At 34.7% G+C, this 19,212-nt stretch overlaps 4 protein-coding genes across 8 annotated transcripts in view; 2 read left to right on the top strand and 2 right to left on the bottom strand.

Moving 5' to 3' along the window:
• Positions 1-19,212, bottom strand: part of LOC128885395 (serine/threonine-protein kinase tricornered) — a 249,157-nt gene that overhangs the window by 62,229 nt on the left and 167,716 nt on the right. The gene's annotated exons all lie outside the window — the stretch shown is intronic.
• LOC128885400 (transcription initiation factor TFIID subunit 11) lies at positions 247-2,138 on the top strand. Of its 3 annotated transcripts, none has more exons than XM_054139434.1 (6): positions 247-487; positions 833-1,000; positions 1,076-1,335; positions 1,406-1,493; positions 1,570-1,666; positions 1,738-2,138. In XM_054139434.1, exons 2-6 carry the CDS (start codon positions 857-859, stop codon positions 1,869-1,871), a joined length of 723 nt encoding a protein of 240 aa, XP_053995409.1. In that variant the 5' UTR covers positions 247-487; positions 833-856; the 3' UTR covers positions 1,872-2,138. The 3 variants fall into 3 exon arrangements, with proteins under 3 accessions (XP_053995409.1, XP_053995410.1, XP_053995407.1); XM_054139435.1 differs by lacking the exon at positions 247-487 and adding an exon at positions 505-703 and having other exon boundaries at positions 833-994; XM_054139432.1 differs by lacking the exon at positions 247-487 and adding an exon at positions 507-703.
• Positions 4,184-5,351, bottom strand: LOC128885402 (biogenesis of lysosome-related organelles complex 1 subunit 4). Its single transcript, XM_054139436.1, has 5 exons — positions 5,149-5,351; positions 4,963-5,034; positions 4,664-4,885; positions 4,410-4,605; positions 4,184-4,327 (listed from the first exon to the last, which is right to left on the bottom strand). Exons 1-4 carry the CDS (start codon positions 5,227-5,229, stop codon positions 4,513-4,515), a joined length of 468 nt encoding a protein of 155 aa, XP_053995411.1. The 5' UTR covers positions 5,230-5,351; the 3' UTR covers positions 4,184-4,327; positions 4,410-4,512.
• Positions 9,059-18,664, top strand: LOC128885397 (putative fatty acyl-CoA reductase CG5065). Of its 3 annotated transcripts, none has more exons than XM_054139428.1 (10): positions 9,059-9,227; positions 14,278-14,485; positions 14,742-14,939; positions 15,702-15,898; positions 15,992-16,104; positions 16,267-16,462; positions 16,908-17,147; positions 17,222-17,479; positions 17,542-17,719; positions 18,117-18,664. In XM_054139428.1, exons 2-9 carry the CDS (start codon positions 14,288-14,290, stop codon positions 17,687-17,689), a joined length of 1,548 nt encoding a protein of 515 aa, XP_053995403.1. In that variant the 5' UTR covers positions 9,059-9,227; positions 14,278-14,287; the 3' UTR covers positions 17,690-17,719; positions 18,117-18,664. The 3 variants fall into 3 exon arrangements, with proteins under 3 accessions (XP_053995403.1, XP_053995402.1, XP_053995401.1); XM_054139427.1 differs by having other exon boundaries at positions 17,542-17,723; XM_054139426.1 differs by having other exon boundaries at positions 17,542-18,664.

Below are 19,212 nucleotides of genomic sequence, written 5' to 3'. Positions count from 1 at the left end.
GTGGGCTACCAAATGAATCGATTGTTGAATTGAGAACTTCTAAATTAAAATATCTTCACTGGACTCCGAAATTCTTCGCTCTTATACTTTTTTATATTTCGCTAAAACTTTTCACTTTTATCAATGGTTCCCCTTTTAGATAGTTTAATGTATATCCATTCATTTCATGCCCAACGAGATTTAATTAAATAATCAATGATAAATGTATACACCTTTGACATCAAGTTTGTTATCGTAGTAAACGTTCAATTTCTAATTGCAATAATTCGTAGATAATATGCAAAATTAGTCGTTTATTTTTAGTTTTAAAGTGGCCGGTAATGAAACAATTGCAATTTGAAACTTAATGCCTGTCAAATAATTATAAATCTATGTTTAAATGTCAAACTAATTCTAAATTAGTTTTTAGTCGTACACGGAGGACGACATAGAACAATTTTATACAAATCAGTTAAATGTTTCTTTTATTTTTGTTTTGTGTTTCATGGTACGTACATACGTGACATTATTTTGGAATAACCTATACGTATCGACAAGTATGGCGGGATTGTTTGAGACTTCAATGTTAATGTTATTGTTTGAAATTGATTCATGATCGAGAAACTGAATAATATTAATCTACTAGCACTTACCGAATTTACTCTGCTTCCTCGAACAATTTTGAGTAATACTACGGCTACGTATTTTTCGTACATCGTACTCGGTACAGCTGTTCTAACCTAAAACAACATACGTTTGATTGTATTATAATAAATACTTCTCCCACATAAATTTGATTAGCTGCAAACGTATGCATCATAATACCATAAAATATATAGTGTATGTTTTGTAGTTCAATATATAACATCCATACATAATGGATAACCTATTTGGTAAAGAAGATTCTGGAAATGAAAGCGAGCATGTAGATATTGATGATAAAGAAGAGAAATTCGATCATTCTCAGAACTCTGGATCTAAAGACATGGAACCAATGGATGCTGATAATATACAGGTCAAGGTATATTGTATAACATGTAAGATGATCATCTTGCTCTATGTATTTTAAATTCCAATTTATTTTGGGCAACATTAGGTAGAATCCGATGCAATGAGTTCTCAGTCTCAATCAGATGTGGAAGAAACAGGTTCTAATTCATTATATACAGTAGTGGAGGATCAATTAGAAATTGTAAAGCATGAAATAGAAAATAAAGAAGAGGAACAAACTACAGAGGACATATTTGGAAACGATATAGTACTACCACATGCAAATCCAACAAATGTTAAAGAAAGACGAGAAAGTAAAGAGAAAAGTAAGAAAGAATTGGAGGAAGAGGAAAGAGAAAAAATGCAGTATGTACTTAAATTTTGTATCACTATCTTCTAGATATGTGCAGATATACGAGTGTTTAGTTTTTAACAGGGTATTAGTCTCAAATTTTACTGAGGATCAGTTGGACAGATACGAAATGTACAGAAGAGCTGCTTTCCCAAAAGCAGCTATAAAGAGGGTAATATTGGCATAACCTATTTCTTTAGAACATCTTACATGTTAAGTGTACTTATGATTTGCATTCTCTATTTCAGATTATGCAAACTATAACAGGTTGCTCTGTATCACAGAATGTAGTGATTGCTATGTCTGGTATTGCAAAAGTATTTGTAGGGGAAATTGTAGAAGAAGGTATAATTTAAAGCTTTAATTAAAACCTTCAGTCAAGTAAACATTTTTTTTAATTGTCAATTTGAACACAGCTCTTGATGTCATGGAAGCTCATCAAGAAACAGGGCCATTACAACCAAAACATTTAAGAGAGGCAGTTAGAAGATTAAGGCTTCAGGGACAGATTCCTAATGGACATTCTCATAAAGCATTTTTCAGGCTGTGAATTGCTTTAACATATAACTATTTTTTATTACAAGTGTCTTAATGTAATAATGAAATTTTAAAAAATATAGAATTTTGTATCTTTTTATAAAAATGTAAGTTTATTATTTTAATTATTTTAAATAATAATAGGTTCATTTTTTAGATAGTGGTAACAGTGAGCTCACGAAAATATTGTATTGTGAACAACTTGAATATATTCCCAAATAACATGCATATATAGTATGTAATTAAAATTATCAAATAAATCGTTATTTTCTAAACGTCAGTTTTTATATGGTTGTTTATTAATCCTTGTTTATATATTAATTGCATCGAACTGATAAACCATCCAAAAGGATTAAGATGATATGCGGTTAGTATCCGCGCTGGTATTAACGCACTGTTTCGGTTGTGTTTTTCCAAAAGAGTCCGATGACGAAAACGAATTTAAAAAACTATATCTCCTTAGATCGACGAAAAATGATTTCAAACGTAATTCGAGTAATACTATAGCTAATGCCGCCGATAAATGGTACATTCAAACATTACGCTAATATAAAATATTCATACTTATTACCAAAATTATTATACGTTTATAGGTTATAAGTTACTTTATAATATTTTTTATATTATATTTGAAGTATTTATTAACTTTAACATTTAGTTTGTTAATTTAGCATATATATAAATCCAGAAGAAAACAATTATTTTATACACAATCAGATAAATTTCCTGCGAAAATATACAAACGATAGAAAAAAAATTGGACTTTACGATTACGATCTTAAGCAAGGTGAATCGATTTTCTTATGCCAACATTTTTTCCCGTCTAATATTAAAGAACACGCGTGTGTTCAAGTTAAAAAATCGACAAATTATAAAAGAAAGTTGTTGAGTTATACGGAAAAAACTACTCGTAAAGATTCAAGGAATATCAAACAATTTCGTGAAACTAATGCTCAGCTACACAAAAAAGAACACAAAGTTTCTACAAAGGATATCGAGAATGCTGACGAAAATCGTAAGTATACATATATGTATGTAATACATATTACAGTTCAAAATTTGTATTGCACCTACGTTTCATTTTGCATAATTATGTTTGTAGTTTCGTAGATATCACGTTCAATATTCAAATTTTTGCCAAATCTTGTAGATAATTCGGAGTGGGACGAATGGAGCAACTGGAGTGCGTGTAGCGTTACTTGCGGAAGTGGACGACAAGTTCGATGGCGTCACTGTTCAAATGACGATTGCATAAAAGGATTAAAGAAAGCGCAAATCAAATCTTGTCGACTAAAAGATTGCGATAAAAATATTCTTCACTGGCTCGGAATTAAATCCTAATAGATTTCTTAATTAAAATTCTGGTTGTTCTTTTCTGTATGCAGTTAAAGTCTGGAATAAATGAGTATTTCCTTTCTTTTTTAAATAAATCCATTTTACCGCGCGTGATTGAATTTGAATCGCGCAGCATTTCAAACGACTATGCGCTAACTTCACTCGGTTAAAAGACGACGCGTATTTAAAAACCTTCAACCTGTGATGCAAGTGATATATAAATTACGAAAACCATTCGTTAAGTTATTGATAATCGGACTGGTTATACAGTGTTTAACAGTTTTGCCATTTCCTTCCCATCAAGAAACGCCTTCCGTTTCTGAAGTAGAAAATTCTTTTCAGTCTGTTGTCACGGACGGTTATGAAGACTGTAAAAGTCGAAGAAATGGGGTAAACAAGGAAATTGGTAAATAAAATTAAAAATGTATAATATTACTAAATAAATAGTTTTTTTTTACTTAAATTTTAATCATAAATAAAATTAATATGCGATCATACATATGGATCTATGGTATATGAATTCTTATAATAATAGATATTCAATGACAGTTTCATAATAATACTTTTAGTAGAAAAACAATCAATCATTTTTCAACGTTGTGTATAATACTAAGGCTTGTTAGTTTTTTCATAACATATATAATATATATTGAAAATTACATCATACAATATATAAAATTTGTTCGGGAAGTTATAACTTATACATGTACACAATAATATTACTAATTAATAATCTCACATTTGTAGAACAGTTCTTATATATTTAAAGACTATTAATTGATAAAGAAATATTGTAATAGTAGGTAGAATGAGTAGACAAGGACCAAAAATATGGGATCAATGGGGAACTTGGTCCAGCTGTAGCGTTACTTGTGGTATAGGAAAAATAGCAAGATGGAGGCACTGTATAGCTGGAAGTTGTTCTGTAGGTGAAAAAAAAGCACAATTGAAGACCTGTACACTTGCAGCATGTTAATGTTTCCTTCTAAATGAGGCTTTTAGTTAATTAATAATAGAAATAAACAAAATATGTATTATGTTTTACGCATTCCAGTTTCATCTATTACATTCAAGTAACAATTTCATTTGATTGATTGATGATCACATTCACTCGGTATGTTTCAAGTCTCAACTCTGCAAATAATTGCATGTGAACTTGTCAATACACTTTTATTTTATACTAAAAATAAGAGTACGTTAACACAATGTTACTTACCTTCAAAACATCAAAGATTTTTCTTCAACATGCAATATATTTTATCTATGTGATTAATTAATAAACAAATTAAGTTGCACTTTTACAAATGAAAATGTATTGTTTATTCACTGTTAAAGTAATCATCTGTTCTATAAATTGTTGGTGATTCGTACACTGGTAATTTATTTGGTACCACAGGTTCTTGACTCTTTTTCTGAAACACAACATATTTTAAATAAATCATGCCATTTAAAATTATAAGTTATACTTACAAAAAAGGACAAGGGATTCAACATTCCAAATAATCTATCAGAAATTCCTAATTCAGCTTCTGCATTGTCAACAGCAGCTTCTAAAGTAGTCAGGTTTACATTAGCCATTGCTATAACATGTTCTAAAGCATCTATTCGCTTACAGAGATTTGCAACTTCTTGTTGCATATCTTGCAATCTTGGAATATGTTCATCAATACATTGACTACTCTCAGATTGAACCTATCAACAAAAAACATAAATACATGCACAAGATGTTTAATAAAAATTTCAAACTGACATCATTTATAATGTCTAACCATTTCAATAATGGATTGAAATTCCTCTAAACGCATCATTACATCCTCGATTGAGTCATGAAAACTTTTCGTCTAAAATATAATTTTGTATTAATTTATGTATCTTGCGATGTATAGAATATTTTGTAGTATAAAATTGCACGAGAAATACTACGCATGTGAGGTTATGTAGAATATAATACTTGCTTGATTAGATAAATCTAATTTTGCATAGTTTGCGTAGTCTTTCGCCAATTCTTCGGCTAATGCAGCAGTGTGCGACGACATCCTTATTTTTTTTATTAGCGTTTACTCGAACGATGAGAAGTTGTCGACATAATTCCACTTCAAAGCGATACTTTTAAATGCCCAAGACGCCATTCTATTGAGAAAAAATCGTTTCACAGATAAGATATAGAGTTATTAAGATATAGATTGGCTTTATCATTTAAGATAGGATTAATTGACTACCGTGCAAATTATACGTATTGAACGAATGTTATATTAAAATAATAACGATAATCTTTTTTGGTTTGACGATCACTTTATTGTATTGTAGGTAATTAACGAATCTTCTGTACCTCTTTTACAATATTGTTCCTATGGAATAAAATGTTCCTTAATTAAAAGGAATTTTCCATTTTAATCGATGGAATTTTTTTAAAATATTTTCCTCCCCCTTTTAGAATTGATTTTGTAACAATAACTTTGTTTGCAATAGACGATTACTAGATAACTGTATCCACAAACATTCTAATTTCTCTGAACGTTGCGTGTATAAGTGAAGAAGTGAAGTGAAAGGGATTCTAGAACTCAGAGAAGTTTAAGCGGAAGGTACAATTGGCATTTCTAGGACCTAAAGTTGTTTACACTTGCTCATTTATTGTTTTCGCTGAACGCTTATATAAATAAATACTCTTTAAACTTTTAACCTTTGTACCTACGTGTGCACAAACGGAAATAAGATTTTATCTTGCCGCGGCAAGTGCCCTTTAAACGTATAGCGCAGTAAAATAAATTATCGTACGCTTACAAAATAATGAGTTACGCGATCATCATTGGAACTCATGATTGATAATTTTATCGTATAAGATTCGTTGAGTATTCACGCAGTAAGGTACAAATTTTGTGCATCTTAACGCGTATACACATAAATCTCGGTTGTCTGAGAATTTCCCAAGACTAGTAAGGTGAATTGCACAGCCATAATTCATGAATTAAAGTAACGGTGAAACGTAATGACTAGTCTGCGAATTTTACGCATTTGTGATACAGACGAATGTGAAAAATATGTGCTGAAAACAAGCAAGAGGTATATACACTTATACAAATCGAAATACAAATATAAATGTTTATCATATTAATTAATAACATATATTTGACATGCATATGCTATATGCTGGATATAAAACTAGGTATTAATATCTAGTTTTTTACGTTTTCGCAGTCTAGTAGTGACATTTCCAAGATTAATGATCTGCAAACGAACTCGAGAAGCTTTCACGTTATAGAAAAATGTGTATAAAGTTGAAACCCGAATGTACCTTCCATCGATTGCGAGTGAAAGCGACGAACAGTCAATGCAGGGTAACTGGAGCGCCTTTCGCTTGTTTCTCTACATATTCCGTATGTTGTCGAATATAGTGTATGCATAATGCAGCACGATACAAGTTTGTTAAGGAAACATCATAGTTTGTTTAACGAGTTTTGAAATTGTTTCTTCGCCCCGTCTGCAATGGAAAGCAAAACTTACCGTACGTTTTCTTCAGTTCATTGAACAACCATACAAGTTATTGTATATACATTGCGTACCATATCTTCGCTTATATTTTAATATGTATTTATGTTTGTAAATTTTAACTGGATGCCTCCAGCATCGCTATTGTATTTAAAAAGTATGAATAAAAATTATTTTCGAAGAAAAATTCTCGAGTATAGCTATAATTTCCACTCGTCCAAAGTTCCTTCCATCCTTAAAATACTTATTATTATACGCTAAACCTTTTACCATTATTGGTCGCTCCATAAAACCACGGATTGTGCATTTAACGCGATAACAGTTATGTAAAACGTATTTGTAATAATATTACCTGATACGTATCTATTCTCTACCATGCTATTTTCTTTAAACGTATTAATCCTTCCAAGCCATAGGTAAGTGAAACTAGGTACTATCCCACTACTGTATGTAGAGAAAGTGCAATATGCGTTATCAAAATACCATCCGTTGTATGCCGTAAAGTTACATGAAACTGACGAACATGTTCTCGTCGTAACGGCTTAAAGGCCTTAAAGGATCCTTCCGGTAATGAATAAATAATTCACGAGTTGCGTCACAGGTGTAGGCGTTAAATTATCTTTATTATTCAGAACATTTTCTTACGAAATTATTCGCGCAAGGTGAAATTATCTTTAAAAGAATATATTATTACAATTTTTCTTTTCCTCGACATTCCTTATGCGTCGTTCTTAAACGTTTTCGCAAATTAGTTTCTTACATTATATTCTACGTTTACATTATTTTATACCCTTACCCTTTCTACACTCTTCTTTATTTTATTTCTAGCTCATTTTATCATAAAATTAGAAATTTCTTAATGAGGCATATATAGTTTGACAGTGTTTTCAAGCAGAAAAGATCTGCTACAATTTTTTACTCAACAAAGTTATAAACATTTCTTTTATTCGATATGCGTAGGTCAATCAGTTTTTCGCTATGCTAGTCCCTTTCTAGTCTAAACCGTCTGTTTCACTGAAAGCTGTAGTTGTAAGCATAAGAGCGAGGACCAAAACGAAAGCACGGAATGCAGTACGAGATGGGAGTGGTTGTATCTTCGCAAACGAGTTTTTGGGAATTCGATCATGCAGCAATAAGATGATCGAGCTCCGTGTCTGGCAGGCGGTCAAGAGAAAGTGTAGTAATGTTTAGTTTGTAGACGGTGTTAAGCGGGTCTAGGTCAATATTATCTCGGGTCCGGCCACTGGACTTTTTCGATTCCTTGATACAAACCAGACGTAGATTTTTACCTTGCCAAATAAAACACCAGATTTCGAAAGGTGCAAGTTTAACCACAGATCCACGGAAACGTTTGAAAATGAGAAGCGAAGTAACGCGTGTCAACAGACAATTTAATCGAACGATTTGAATATTTTATTGCTAAGCATACTATGCAATGGGCTAGTTATAGGTTAATTTGCTAAATGGCAATATGCAATTTCAGCGACATCTCACGTTAATTGGTATATCGTCTTATTTATATCGAGAGAAAGGTCACTAGAAGGTCAGATCAAGAAAAAATCTTTGTATAAGGTTGTTTAATAAATAAGACACATATAACAATACCTGTATAACAAATATTCATATAAATTGTTATTGTCTTCTCGCAATATTTAATTAAGTGTCACATGTTCGATATTCTATTTATAATTTTCTTTTAATTGGAAGAGAAAAAGTTGTTACGATTAACACGGAAATATAGTCCTGCGTAGTCCTTGACGCGTCTGTACTCCTAAGCATAGTATCGTTACGGCCTATGTGATCGGTAATTTGAAATTATAAATGGAAGTAAGTGAAACTTTTTCTATTGCTTCATCTAGATAAACATTCTTCACTGTTTTGAAACATTTGCAACTCCATGCGTGGAATAAAATGCCCGAATAATTTGCTGAAAAATCGAGGCTATTTTTCATCTTTTCGAACATTCTATTAATGTAACGACGAGTAAATATTTTTACTTAAACTACAGTTCTAAAAGATTAAATGTAGAGGCGCATAATTCATTCCTACACCTGATAAATGAACATTATTCTTTTATATAATTTCGACGTTTGTTTACTCGAAACGAGCCACGCTCTCTCGTGGTCGAAACGTTATTTTTACGCTAAATATTATACGCAGCATCTGTGGCTCCATAATTTATTGCGTTGTTGAAAACAAAGGTTAAGGAAATTTTTGATTGGAATAAAATTAAAGAGGAACAAAAGAGAACTGGTGACATAACAGGATGCGTCATACGATGAAAATATTGGATGAAAAACTGGTGAGAGAAAGAGAAGAAGTAAATAAGTCGTCCAACTGGACACAGGTGGGGAGGCAACGTTACATCGATGGCTACATTTCTCTGTACGGACTACGTTGGAGCTCAGTAAGTTCGAGCGCGTGGTTCACGATTCTTTCACCTATTCATCTAGGCCGAGCAGATTCGCGCTCCGGCTGCAACTGCTCCACCAATTCCTTATCTACACATTACCGGATTTTATTCACTTTATCGGACTAATAACATCAGGTAAGCACACTTTTGATTCGCAGATAACGTACTGTGCAAAGGTATTGGACCACTCACGGTACCATTACATCTTTTACGTTTTTACTATTAAAGAAAGGGTCAAATTTTGATTTAGCTTATATATTTTATTTTACTGATATTATTGTACAGTGTATTGTCTGAAACTAGATAAAGATAGTGTGAATTCAAATTAATTTAATAGGTAAGGTGAAAGTCCGTCCACTATTTGGCGTAAAGACACCAGTTAATCTTTATACAAAAATTATTTTCTGCAATTTCAACTACGTGTACAAAAGTGTACAAAATTTCAAATAATTTCATCCAACCATTTGTTCGTGTTAAATTAGTGACTGAAACTTTATTTTCTACGTTTTGCCTCGAGTCTCCTCTTTTAAATGTATGACAATTTGATTTAGGGGTGAGTTTTATTACTATAACGGAGGACACATTTCCGGGAAGATATTTGTAACTCAATCGAGCTCCTGTTGTCCAAATAAATATAGGTTCAAGCTCAGGGAAAGTCTTACTCTCGCTTAAGTACCAGAAATCAAGCGAAAGTACTTTCGTCCAATGATTCGTTTTTCAATTATTTATGCGTTAACCGAGCAACCGTTTGAGAATACTTGGCGCATTCTGTCTCTTTGACAGATCGTTAGAGGGGACGTAGAAGTGGATAGAATCACGAAACAAATGAAGCAACTACTAATTGCTCCATTTTCGCGTTATTTCTACCGTTTCACCACCTTGATTTCGAAAAATTAATTAAAAGTTTTAAATTAAATTTCGACGAGGCTCAAATTCAAACGAAAGTGCAATCTTTAATTGGAAAAGTTTAGTAAAGGTTAAGAATACGTTTCAGCCTTATTTATGGAGGTTCTTCGGTAAATTCATTTATGCATGAGTTATACTAGCAAGTAACAGAAGTATCACAAACACGGGTACCAGAGGAGTGACATTATTTCTCGTAAATATAGTACTTTTCTTAACCTTTCTGTCTCGTTCAGAAGTGATGGAAACGGAAACATTAGACTGGATGTTACATAAGACTGGACCGGCTGTTTGCATGTCCACGATTGATAGATACTTTCAACTCTTGCTGAAATCGCATAAGCGAGAAAGTCATTCACTTAGCCTTAAAGAAATGTTGATTATTTACTGGTTGCACGTTTGAAACTTAGCAGCTGAGAAAACCTAAGATAAAGTCTCCTTTTAGAATTGGATTACAAACTGCCTTGCTATTGGAATATAAAAGTCGTCGTTGAATTGTCAAAGGCGAGCGAAACTCGCCTGGTATTGCAACACGTGTTTATCGTGCAGCACGAGAGTACTTATCTCTCGAGGAATGCAACTATGTATATTTGAAACTGTATGCTTTCTAAAGATTTCTCTACGCAGGATTTTGCAATTTTTTGTTTAATACTTGACAGCTTTAAAACAACTACTATTCGTTACGCGTTGACTGAACTCCAAGCCGTACAAAATAATCTGGAATAAATAAATATATAAATTTTGTTCTCTGTAGAACTTTCTGTTTAGCAATATTCTTTCGCCATTCGTTGAAATTACGGTTACACGGCAAAGTTGCAATATGTTTACCGCGTGTTTTTATCGTGACTGTCATTTCAAGTTCTAAGAAATCATAGCGAAAAAGTTCTACCAGCATCATCATCTCGATGATAGAAATGATAATAATAAGATTGACAAACTACAGACTGCCTCCTTGCAATAATTTTTTTTTCCAGTCTGTGAGGATGACAAGGTGAAATATCCTTTCGAGTTTTTGGTGTCATACATGTGATCGATGGCTCGTTGTTCTATCAATAAACGACACAAAAATATTATAATCAGTACATCCATCAGGGATAAATATTGTTGCAGATACAGAAAAAGAATTGAAATTTTTCAAATCGGAGCGAACACGAATAACACTCCATCGCAAAAATTCTGATGGCAACTGTCAGATTTGGCGCCAAAATAATTATCCTTCAATGGGTGCTGTGACCTTTTTATGATGTAGATGTCTTAATGTAGATCTCTTGTGTTAGGAACAGCGCGTATTGTTTATGCTGTTGTGTAATAAAATATCAAAGAAAAATGCGGTTGATGCGTATGTGCATCAATGCGCACTGTAGGGTTAAAGAAAATCACGTCGTATCTTCCAAACGGTATAACAGGCGTATTACTATTTGCTTAGCCTTAAGATGCCACGCGACTCTTTTCCGAGTTGGTTCACAAGCGTCATAAAAATCTTCTTTCTCTTTAATGAAGAGTGTAAGGAGAGACGCTCAAACATCGTTTCCCCTTGCGGTATCATATCGTAAAATGTAAACTACGGCGAAACGAGATTTCGCGGGGCTATATAAATCTCTGAAATGCACGAAACACGTACGAGCTACATGTTTGGCTTGCTCGGTTGGCCATTCACGAAGATTCGGATAACAAGATATTGCGGAGCTTCACAGGATACGTTACGTTTCACGAGAATATGAGTTATTTGTACAGATATGCAAATGCTTTCGAGTGGCTCTCTTCGATTTTTATTGCTCCTCGAGTTGTTTATTAATCATTTCAGGTCTTCGTAGAATTTCTCCTTTGAGAGGAGTCTTACTCAATTTCTTGATCGTAGACTATGATGGGTAGATAACAGTTTTATTGATAATTTTCATTAAGTATAGATGGTTGAAGTTTGTTAACGGAATGGCCAAATCGAAAACGGAACCGCTACCCAAGGAAATCCCAAGTTTTCCGCGATTTAACGCTAACTTTCGAGACATCTTAAAGTTGACAAACGAGAATTCCGCGGTGTTCTATACCCGAGCAGTTAATTGCAAGTACAGAGACAACTTCGGCGCGTCTTAAACGTGAAAAATCCAGTTTATCGAATTTCCTTTGCTCTTCACTTACCAACGCGAGTATGAATTGCTGGGCCGCGACTGAATGACTATGCGCCGCGGGAGTCCGCTATTGACCCAGTAACGATGTGTTCAAGGACGCTCAACCAAAAAAAAGGTGGCTATTAGTGACTCTGTAATTTAATTTTTTATTCTCCTTGGACTTTGTTCGGGTCATTGATTGTAAGAATTTGTCGAAATTTAATACGAGCCATAAACATGTTATTACGCAACGATTACACTAGGAAGTTTGACAATAATTTCATAGGACACGAACCTGTTAGATGGGAAACATAAGTGCGACAGTTATTATAAGAGATGATTCACAGTCCAAATAAAGTTAAGATAATAAAAATACAAGGAAGCCCGTATGATAAAGGAACAGGCGTATTTTTGCACGATAAGATGTCATAAGATGCAGATATGAAAGGGAATGTCATAACCATGGATACAGTATGTACATTTTAGGAACGCATTATCTCTTGGCACATGGGTCAGAGATGCTCTTACGAGTACGTACTTTCCCGTGCCTAGAAAGAGAAATTTTCACGAGTTTGGTCTTGCACATGGAAGATACGCATGGTGACTCGCTGACGAATAGTTAAATCTCGATGGTACCATTGTAAAAAAATGTACTTGAGAAATGCGGAATAAAATTTCAGCTTTTCAGAAAAACAGCTTCGACTGGAAGTTAATGCTACAGATCATTGGTATTAGTTTGATGGACAGTGATTGCTTTGAGACCACTTTCGTAATAGCCGTTCACAGTTGTCAAATTAATAGGTACTTCATTAACAACATTTCTAATCAGCAAACAGAAATTAGTAAATGTGACACGATCCCTCAGAGGAAACTGTATCTGATTATAGATTGGTCGTTTACTATGATTACCTAGTCCAGAGTGATATTAACTATACTGTGGCTTTTATGCATTTATGACGCACATTAATATGGAAAAGGTACACAAAACATACATGATGCATGAAGAATACATTAATTAACACAATGATATTAATGTTTCGTTTTGCGTAAATGCCAATGCCTTTCGGTTATGTTTAGAATGTGTCTGTAATATTTGCCTGTGTTATAAATGCACTCGCGGACCAAAATCTGACATTTCAAAACCTTACGTTTCATCCACCATTTTCTCGTGTAATCGAACTTTGAACATCGGAGATGTGCAAGGGGAATAATTCGCCTCGAATTTCTTGAACAAACTTACTTCCACAATCGAGGGGACTTCGTACAGTTATAACCCTGGAACGTCCGATTTTAATGGACCAGAAAAAGAACCTTCTCCGTCGTGACAATCCTCGACCGCGTGCGACGAAGACGACCTCGGTAAAAATTAAACGGTATAATTAGGAACTGCTACGTTATTCTCTCTATATTCGACACCAGGCGCCGGGAAACTTATTCTGAGAAGGGCAGAGTAATACAAATTTCTGACCTCCGTTTCTATATTAACTTAATATCGTTGAAAATATAAAACTGAAGTGTTATTCCATATTTTTATTTCAAATGCGATATACTCGGCCCTACTTAGCGGATAACGCGCGTATTTCTGAAACCTACGAGAGTTTTGTCGTATTGTACAAGATTATAGACAATTGGGAATTTTCCATTGGCAGCTGAGTTTCGACAGAGCAAAAGGGTATAGAGAAAGAGTAAGGTCAGCGAAGGTAAGGAAATATTCCAGGCTAACGAGATGGAGACGACGCACAGCAGACACCTTGTAACTCCGCTTTAATAAAACAGTCGACCTTGATATCTTCACTGGAACGAGTTTGACGATCAATTCTGAATTTGTGTTTGCAGTAGTGGCAATTTCACTTAATCAAAATTCATGTGACACGAAGGCAACGCACTATTGAAATGCCTTTTATATGCTAAATCCTTGAAAATGAAAGTGTCTGGTTGATTTTTGCATCGAACGATCACATTTATCGACTTCGTTTCGAATCTAATAGAATAATAACGAATAAAATGTTGCGAGCAATACACACTCGAGGAGCGAAACCGGTTATTATGTTAACACACGCATTCATTCTCTCGAACGAATTTAACTTTTTTGTTGTAATCTTTACGCAAGAGGGACGATGCGTAGATAGAGGATTTTCAATGTGTCATTAACGATATTTCGCAATCGTTTGTTACAGGTGTTCAATTATGAGCGAATTAACCGATATACAGTCCTTCTTTAAAGGAAAAACTGTATTCATAACCGGGGCGACCGGTTTCATGGGAAAAGTTCTTGTAGAGAAGTTGCTCTACTCTTGCAGCGACTTGAACAAGATTTATATTTTAATAAGGTCGAAAAAGGGTCGATCACCCGAGGCTCGCATAGAAGAAATGTTCAAACTACCCGTAAGTGTCATTGTTCTTTTCTTTTTGCAATCTTAATACTAGATTTGCGGAGATTTCTCATCAAATTTCTATCGCTGAAGCAATCCTTTATATGGATAAAAGACAGAATAAGTGATTGGGAAAAAAATGTAAACGATTTATGTAGAATCCTTATGAAATTCGTAATGGGTAAAAATGACCATGCCGTGTAACCGTGTATGCCGTTAGCGTTGAAGTGAATTGAAGTCATCGAATCAAATTCTTCTTGTTCGGGCAGATGTTTCAAAGGATAAGAGAACAGAAGCCGTTCGTAATGAAGAAGTTGATACCTCTGACTGGCGACATTAACACGAACGAATTGGGATTGTCCGACCAACAGCAAGCAATGTTGATAAACGAAACCAATATAGTGTATCATTGTGCAGCGACCCTTAGATTAGAGTCCAAGTTGAAGGACGCCATAGAAATGAACACGGTAAGATAGTGCATTAGCATTTCAACCCCTTATGCATACGTACTCTCTCGGATATAATAATTGATTAAGATAACCAGAATCAAAGTTTTGAAATTCTTGCACAATCTTTCTATTAAAAAGTAAATAATGTGGCCACTTGTATAAGGAAAAATTATAATATATATTTATTGAAAATTAGAAGTCATAATTACTAATCAAAAAAATAATTTCCATCATTTTCTAACACTTTTTGCCAGCGTGAAGTTGTTCGATTCCCTTTTTAAAAAAGTCCTTGGATTTTTCATTGAAAAACTTTTCCAAGCCGAAGGCATTTTGATTACATATACTTTCAACACAAGGAAACGTACCAAAAGTTGTTTATATTTGATTCATTATCCGATAACTTTGATCTAGGCAAGAATTCTCTCCATCTCTGCATGCCATTAAGCAACAGTTACACGACACTGTCCACATTCTATTTATCAATGTTACAACATCCCTGCTAACCTGAAACTAACCTTTCCTTCTCTTTATGACACGAAGACTATACAGTGGCGTATTTAATTAATGACCCACGTCTTTACTGTCACTATAACAATATTAATTGCAATTTAAACAAAACTGGATCATAAAATCTGCAATTTCAACTACGTATACAAATGTGTACAAAATCTGTTAACAAAAATGATGAATGCAATTAAAAGAAGGAACAATTTCAATGAATCGACAACTGATTTCTTGAAATAATTGCGAGTGGAAGACAAATGGGACCTATTGTTCCAGTTCGGAACACAAAGGGTGATAGATCTGTCCAGAAAGATGAAGCATCTGAAGGCATTCGTGTATCTAAGTACGGCTTTTTGTCATCCTGATCAGCAAGAACTCGGCGAAAGAGTGTACGATGCACCCAACGATCCTCACGATGTTATGAGACTGATACAGTGGCTAGACGAAAGTGCCATCGATCTTATCACGCCCAAGTAATTGATATCTAATTTCTATCGTGGTTATTTGATTAATCGAGTACTCGGCGTAACGCATCCAATCAAGTAAACATGTTTCTTTCCGAATAGGTTGTTGGACGTTCATCCGAATACTTACACGTACTCAAAGCGATTGGCCGAGCAACTTGTCACCAACGAATTCGCCAATAATATGCCTTGTTGCATCGCCAGACCATCGATCGGTAAGCACATTTTAATTCGCCATTTTCAAGGGTGGAAATTGGTAACATTGTCACGACGTTATAATAAATTTGACTTACCTTTCTTTTTGAATTAAAACTATCGTCTGACAATCTCGCTGTTGTCTAATGGATAAAGCAAATAGAATATTATCGTTTGTACAGTAACCGCATCTTACCGCGAACCGTTACCAGGATGGGTAGACAATCTGAACGGACCAACGGGACTCCTGGTGGGTGCAGCGAAAGGTGTGATAAGGTCGATGCACTGCAATGGCAACTATCACGCCGAAATCGTACCCGTCGACTACGCTATTAACATTCTAGTCGCTATTGCCTACTGGATAGCTACCATGGAAAAGTAAACGTTCATATCCCTATGCATGAGTTTTTATAAAAATTACATATTTCGATAGTAGACAACGCCGTTTTCGACTGACAAAACCTCGACAAAATTTTACTATTGTTATAAAAATTATTTTACATTTCCAGTTATATTAGGTTGTTCTATATGAAACGTCCGATTATTTAATCTCGGTAAGTTAATCAATTTGAAAAGTGATTTTATAAAACAATGTTCGTATAGTATATAGAACAGTGAATAACAGAGTAATTCTGTTCCACCAATCTACTGCTTGTGTTTATTTCGATGGATAAAATTAATTTGTAATAAAAATACAGATGTTTAAATCTTGTTTACAAAATCGAACATTTCATACGCAACAACCTTAAGGGTTGGCCAAACTGCTGAAACTATTTATATAAGATGATATTTGCTAAACGACTGATGCAGTCTTCTTTGTTAGACCGAAAACCATTCCAGTGTTCAATATCACCCAAAGCGGCGTGGTGTCTATCACCTGGGGAGAGGTATTGGAGAAAGGTAAGAAGATCGCTTACAAATATCCGTTCGAAGGGCAAGTTTGGTATCCAGCAGGCGACATACACAGCAACAAGTTTGTCCACAACCTCTTCGTCTTCTTCTTCCACATCATTCCGGCTTACCTGATCGACTTTCTCATGTTAATATTTCAACAGAAGAGATTGTGAGTTTCGTTGCGCCTCGGACCTTTTTCTTTCGTGGTAATGGCAATGTTCTCAAGGGTCGTTCTCTTTCTAGCATGGTTCGCATTCAAAACCGTATCTCGGTCGGTCTCGAGGTGTTGCAGTACTTTACGACAAGGGAATGGGTTTTCTATAATTACAAAACATTGGCATTGTGGAACAATTTGAGCCCTCGGGACAAAGAGCTCTTCTCGTTGGACTTTCTAGCAATCGACGAAGCCGAGTACTTGAAGAACACCATCTTGGGTTCGCGGCAATATTGCATGAAAGAAGATCTGTCTACTTTGCCGAAAGCTCGCAGGCATCAAGCAGTGTACGTATATTTTTCTCGATAAAAATTGGCATATTTGTTACATTCTTACTTCCACTTTGCAGAATGTACGTTATTCACGTAACATGCGTATACCTGTTTTACTTCTGGGTGCTATCTTTAATTTACAAGAACTTCGAGATAGCAAGACTCTGCGTGGACTCCGTTACGGAGCGTGTCAAGTCTCTGGCTGTTTTGGGCGGAAACAGCTAAAAAAAAAAAAGATGGATCGATAACGTTGATGTAGGTACGATTGTTTTGGTATTAATATTCGAGCACTTCGGCGTTCTTGAAAAATCTGTTGTTGCTTCTGGAAATCGTGCTGCGCAAGGAGGTCAAGGAGATTAGGTTAACGATAAGCTCTATAGTAAGCCGAGCAGAGAACCTTTTTTGTACAGGGCCATTTAACTTCCTTGTAAAGCTATTGTTTTCTATGAAAACAAATTAGAATTTTTCATTTTATATCGAACCTTTGGGTGCAATAGTTTAGCATAATCCCTGTGGAGCACGTATAGGATGATTCGTTTAAGTTGCAATAGGAATTTATTTCATGAGGGGATGAAGCTGTCGAAAACATTTTTACATGTTATTTAGTTCAAAGGGGGAAATTAAATATTTTTACTTTTATCCATAATATTAGAGCATTTGTTTAGACAAATTCATCGACCTAACACAGGATCATTTACTGTAACGCAAAGCTTCAAAATGGAGTTGGAAGTCAGTGTATCGATTCAGGAATATTGAATTTAAGATTAAGTAACAAAAAGTTGATGTAACCGTCCAGAATATCTGTAATAATTAAGAGCTAGATATAACAGGTAGAATCTAAATGTACAGTTTGTACGCGTTTCTATTTACATTTTAATTTAATCGAGACTCGCGAACAGTGAATATCAACCGGATGCTCCTAAGGATGGATGGCATATTTAAGTTTTAATATTTTTACATTTTGATCATCTACTTACTATGACACTAGATGTATAGAGGATTAGGTTGGTTTTTGTGTTACAAGGAGAAGTTATACGAACATTATTATATTAAGACTTTGGCTGCGTGATTTTTGTTTTAATATACAATTTGTACTGTAAATTACCTCAGGCTTCGTACATTTCTTCGACACTGGCTACATAATTGTGATACGTATAGGAATTCATTTGTGGAAATAAAACCAGAATGTTTCGTGTTGAAGTTTTTCGGATCGAACCTTTCCTTCGAACACTGATACAAAAACATTATAAAATACGGAAAGTCCGTTCAAGTCGCAAAAAGTCGTATCCAACAAACCGGATAAATTCGCCCGCGGGAAGGCTATTTATTTTCTTGGACGGATATTCGATATAACATCGTAACGCAAAGTTCGTCGAGATACTTTCTTAAAGCGTCGCGCCCTGCATGGAACGAAACCGTAAAACGAACGATATACCTTGGCTTTTACGGTGTGATCGATACGAGACACCGCGTGTCTTTTTTAGCGATAACTCGTATATTTCTCAGTGGATCTAAAGCGTCGCGACGCGTCGTCAAGACCGAGAGTCGTCGTCGACCCAACTATTCGTAACCCGACGCTTCAATGTTAGAATCCCGAGAGAAAAACTTCGGTTCATCAAACCTACGATTTATATTTTATTTTCCCCAACGAGTGGCAACAAAAGACGTTCGCGATGCGAGTATTTCACTTTGTCTCGTTCAACAAAAATTTCCATTACTCGTTCTGTTTACTCTGCAGTTTCGTGATG

The sequence above is a fragment of the Hylaeus anthracinus genome, unplaced genomic scaffold (assembly GCF_026225885.1).
Source record: "Hylaeus anthracinus isolate JK02 unplaced genomic scaffold, UHH_iyHylAnth1.0_haploid 11981, whole genome shotgun sequence".
In the NCBI taxonomy this organism is placed as follows: Eukaryota; Metazoa; Arthropoda; class Insecta; order Hymenoptera; family Colletidae; genus Hylaeus; species Hylaeus anthracinus.
Note: the sequence above shows the minus strand (reverse complement) of the source record. Positions and strands in the feature narration are given on the sequence as shown.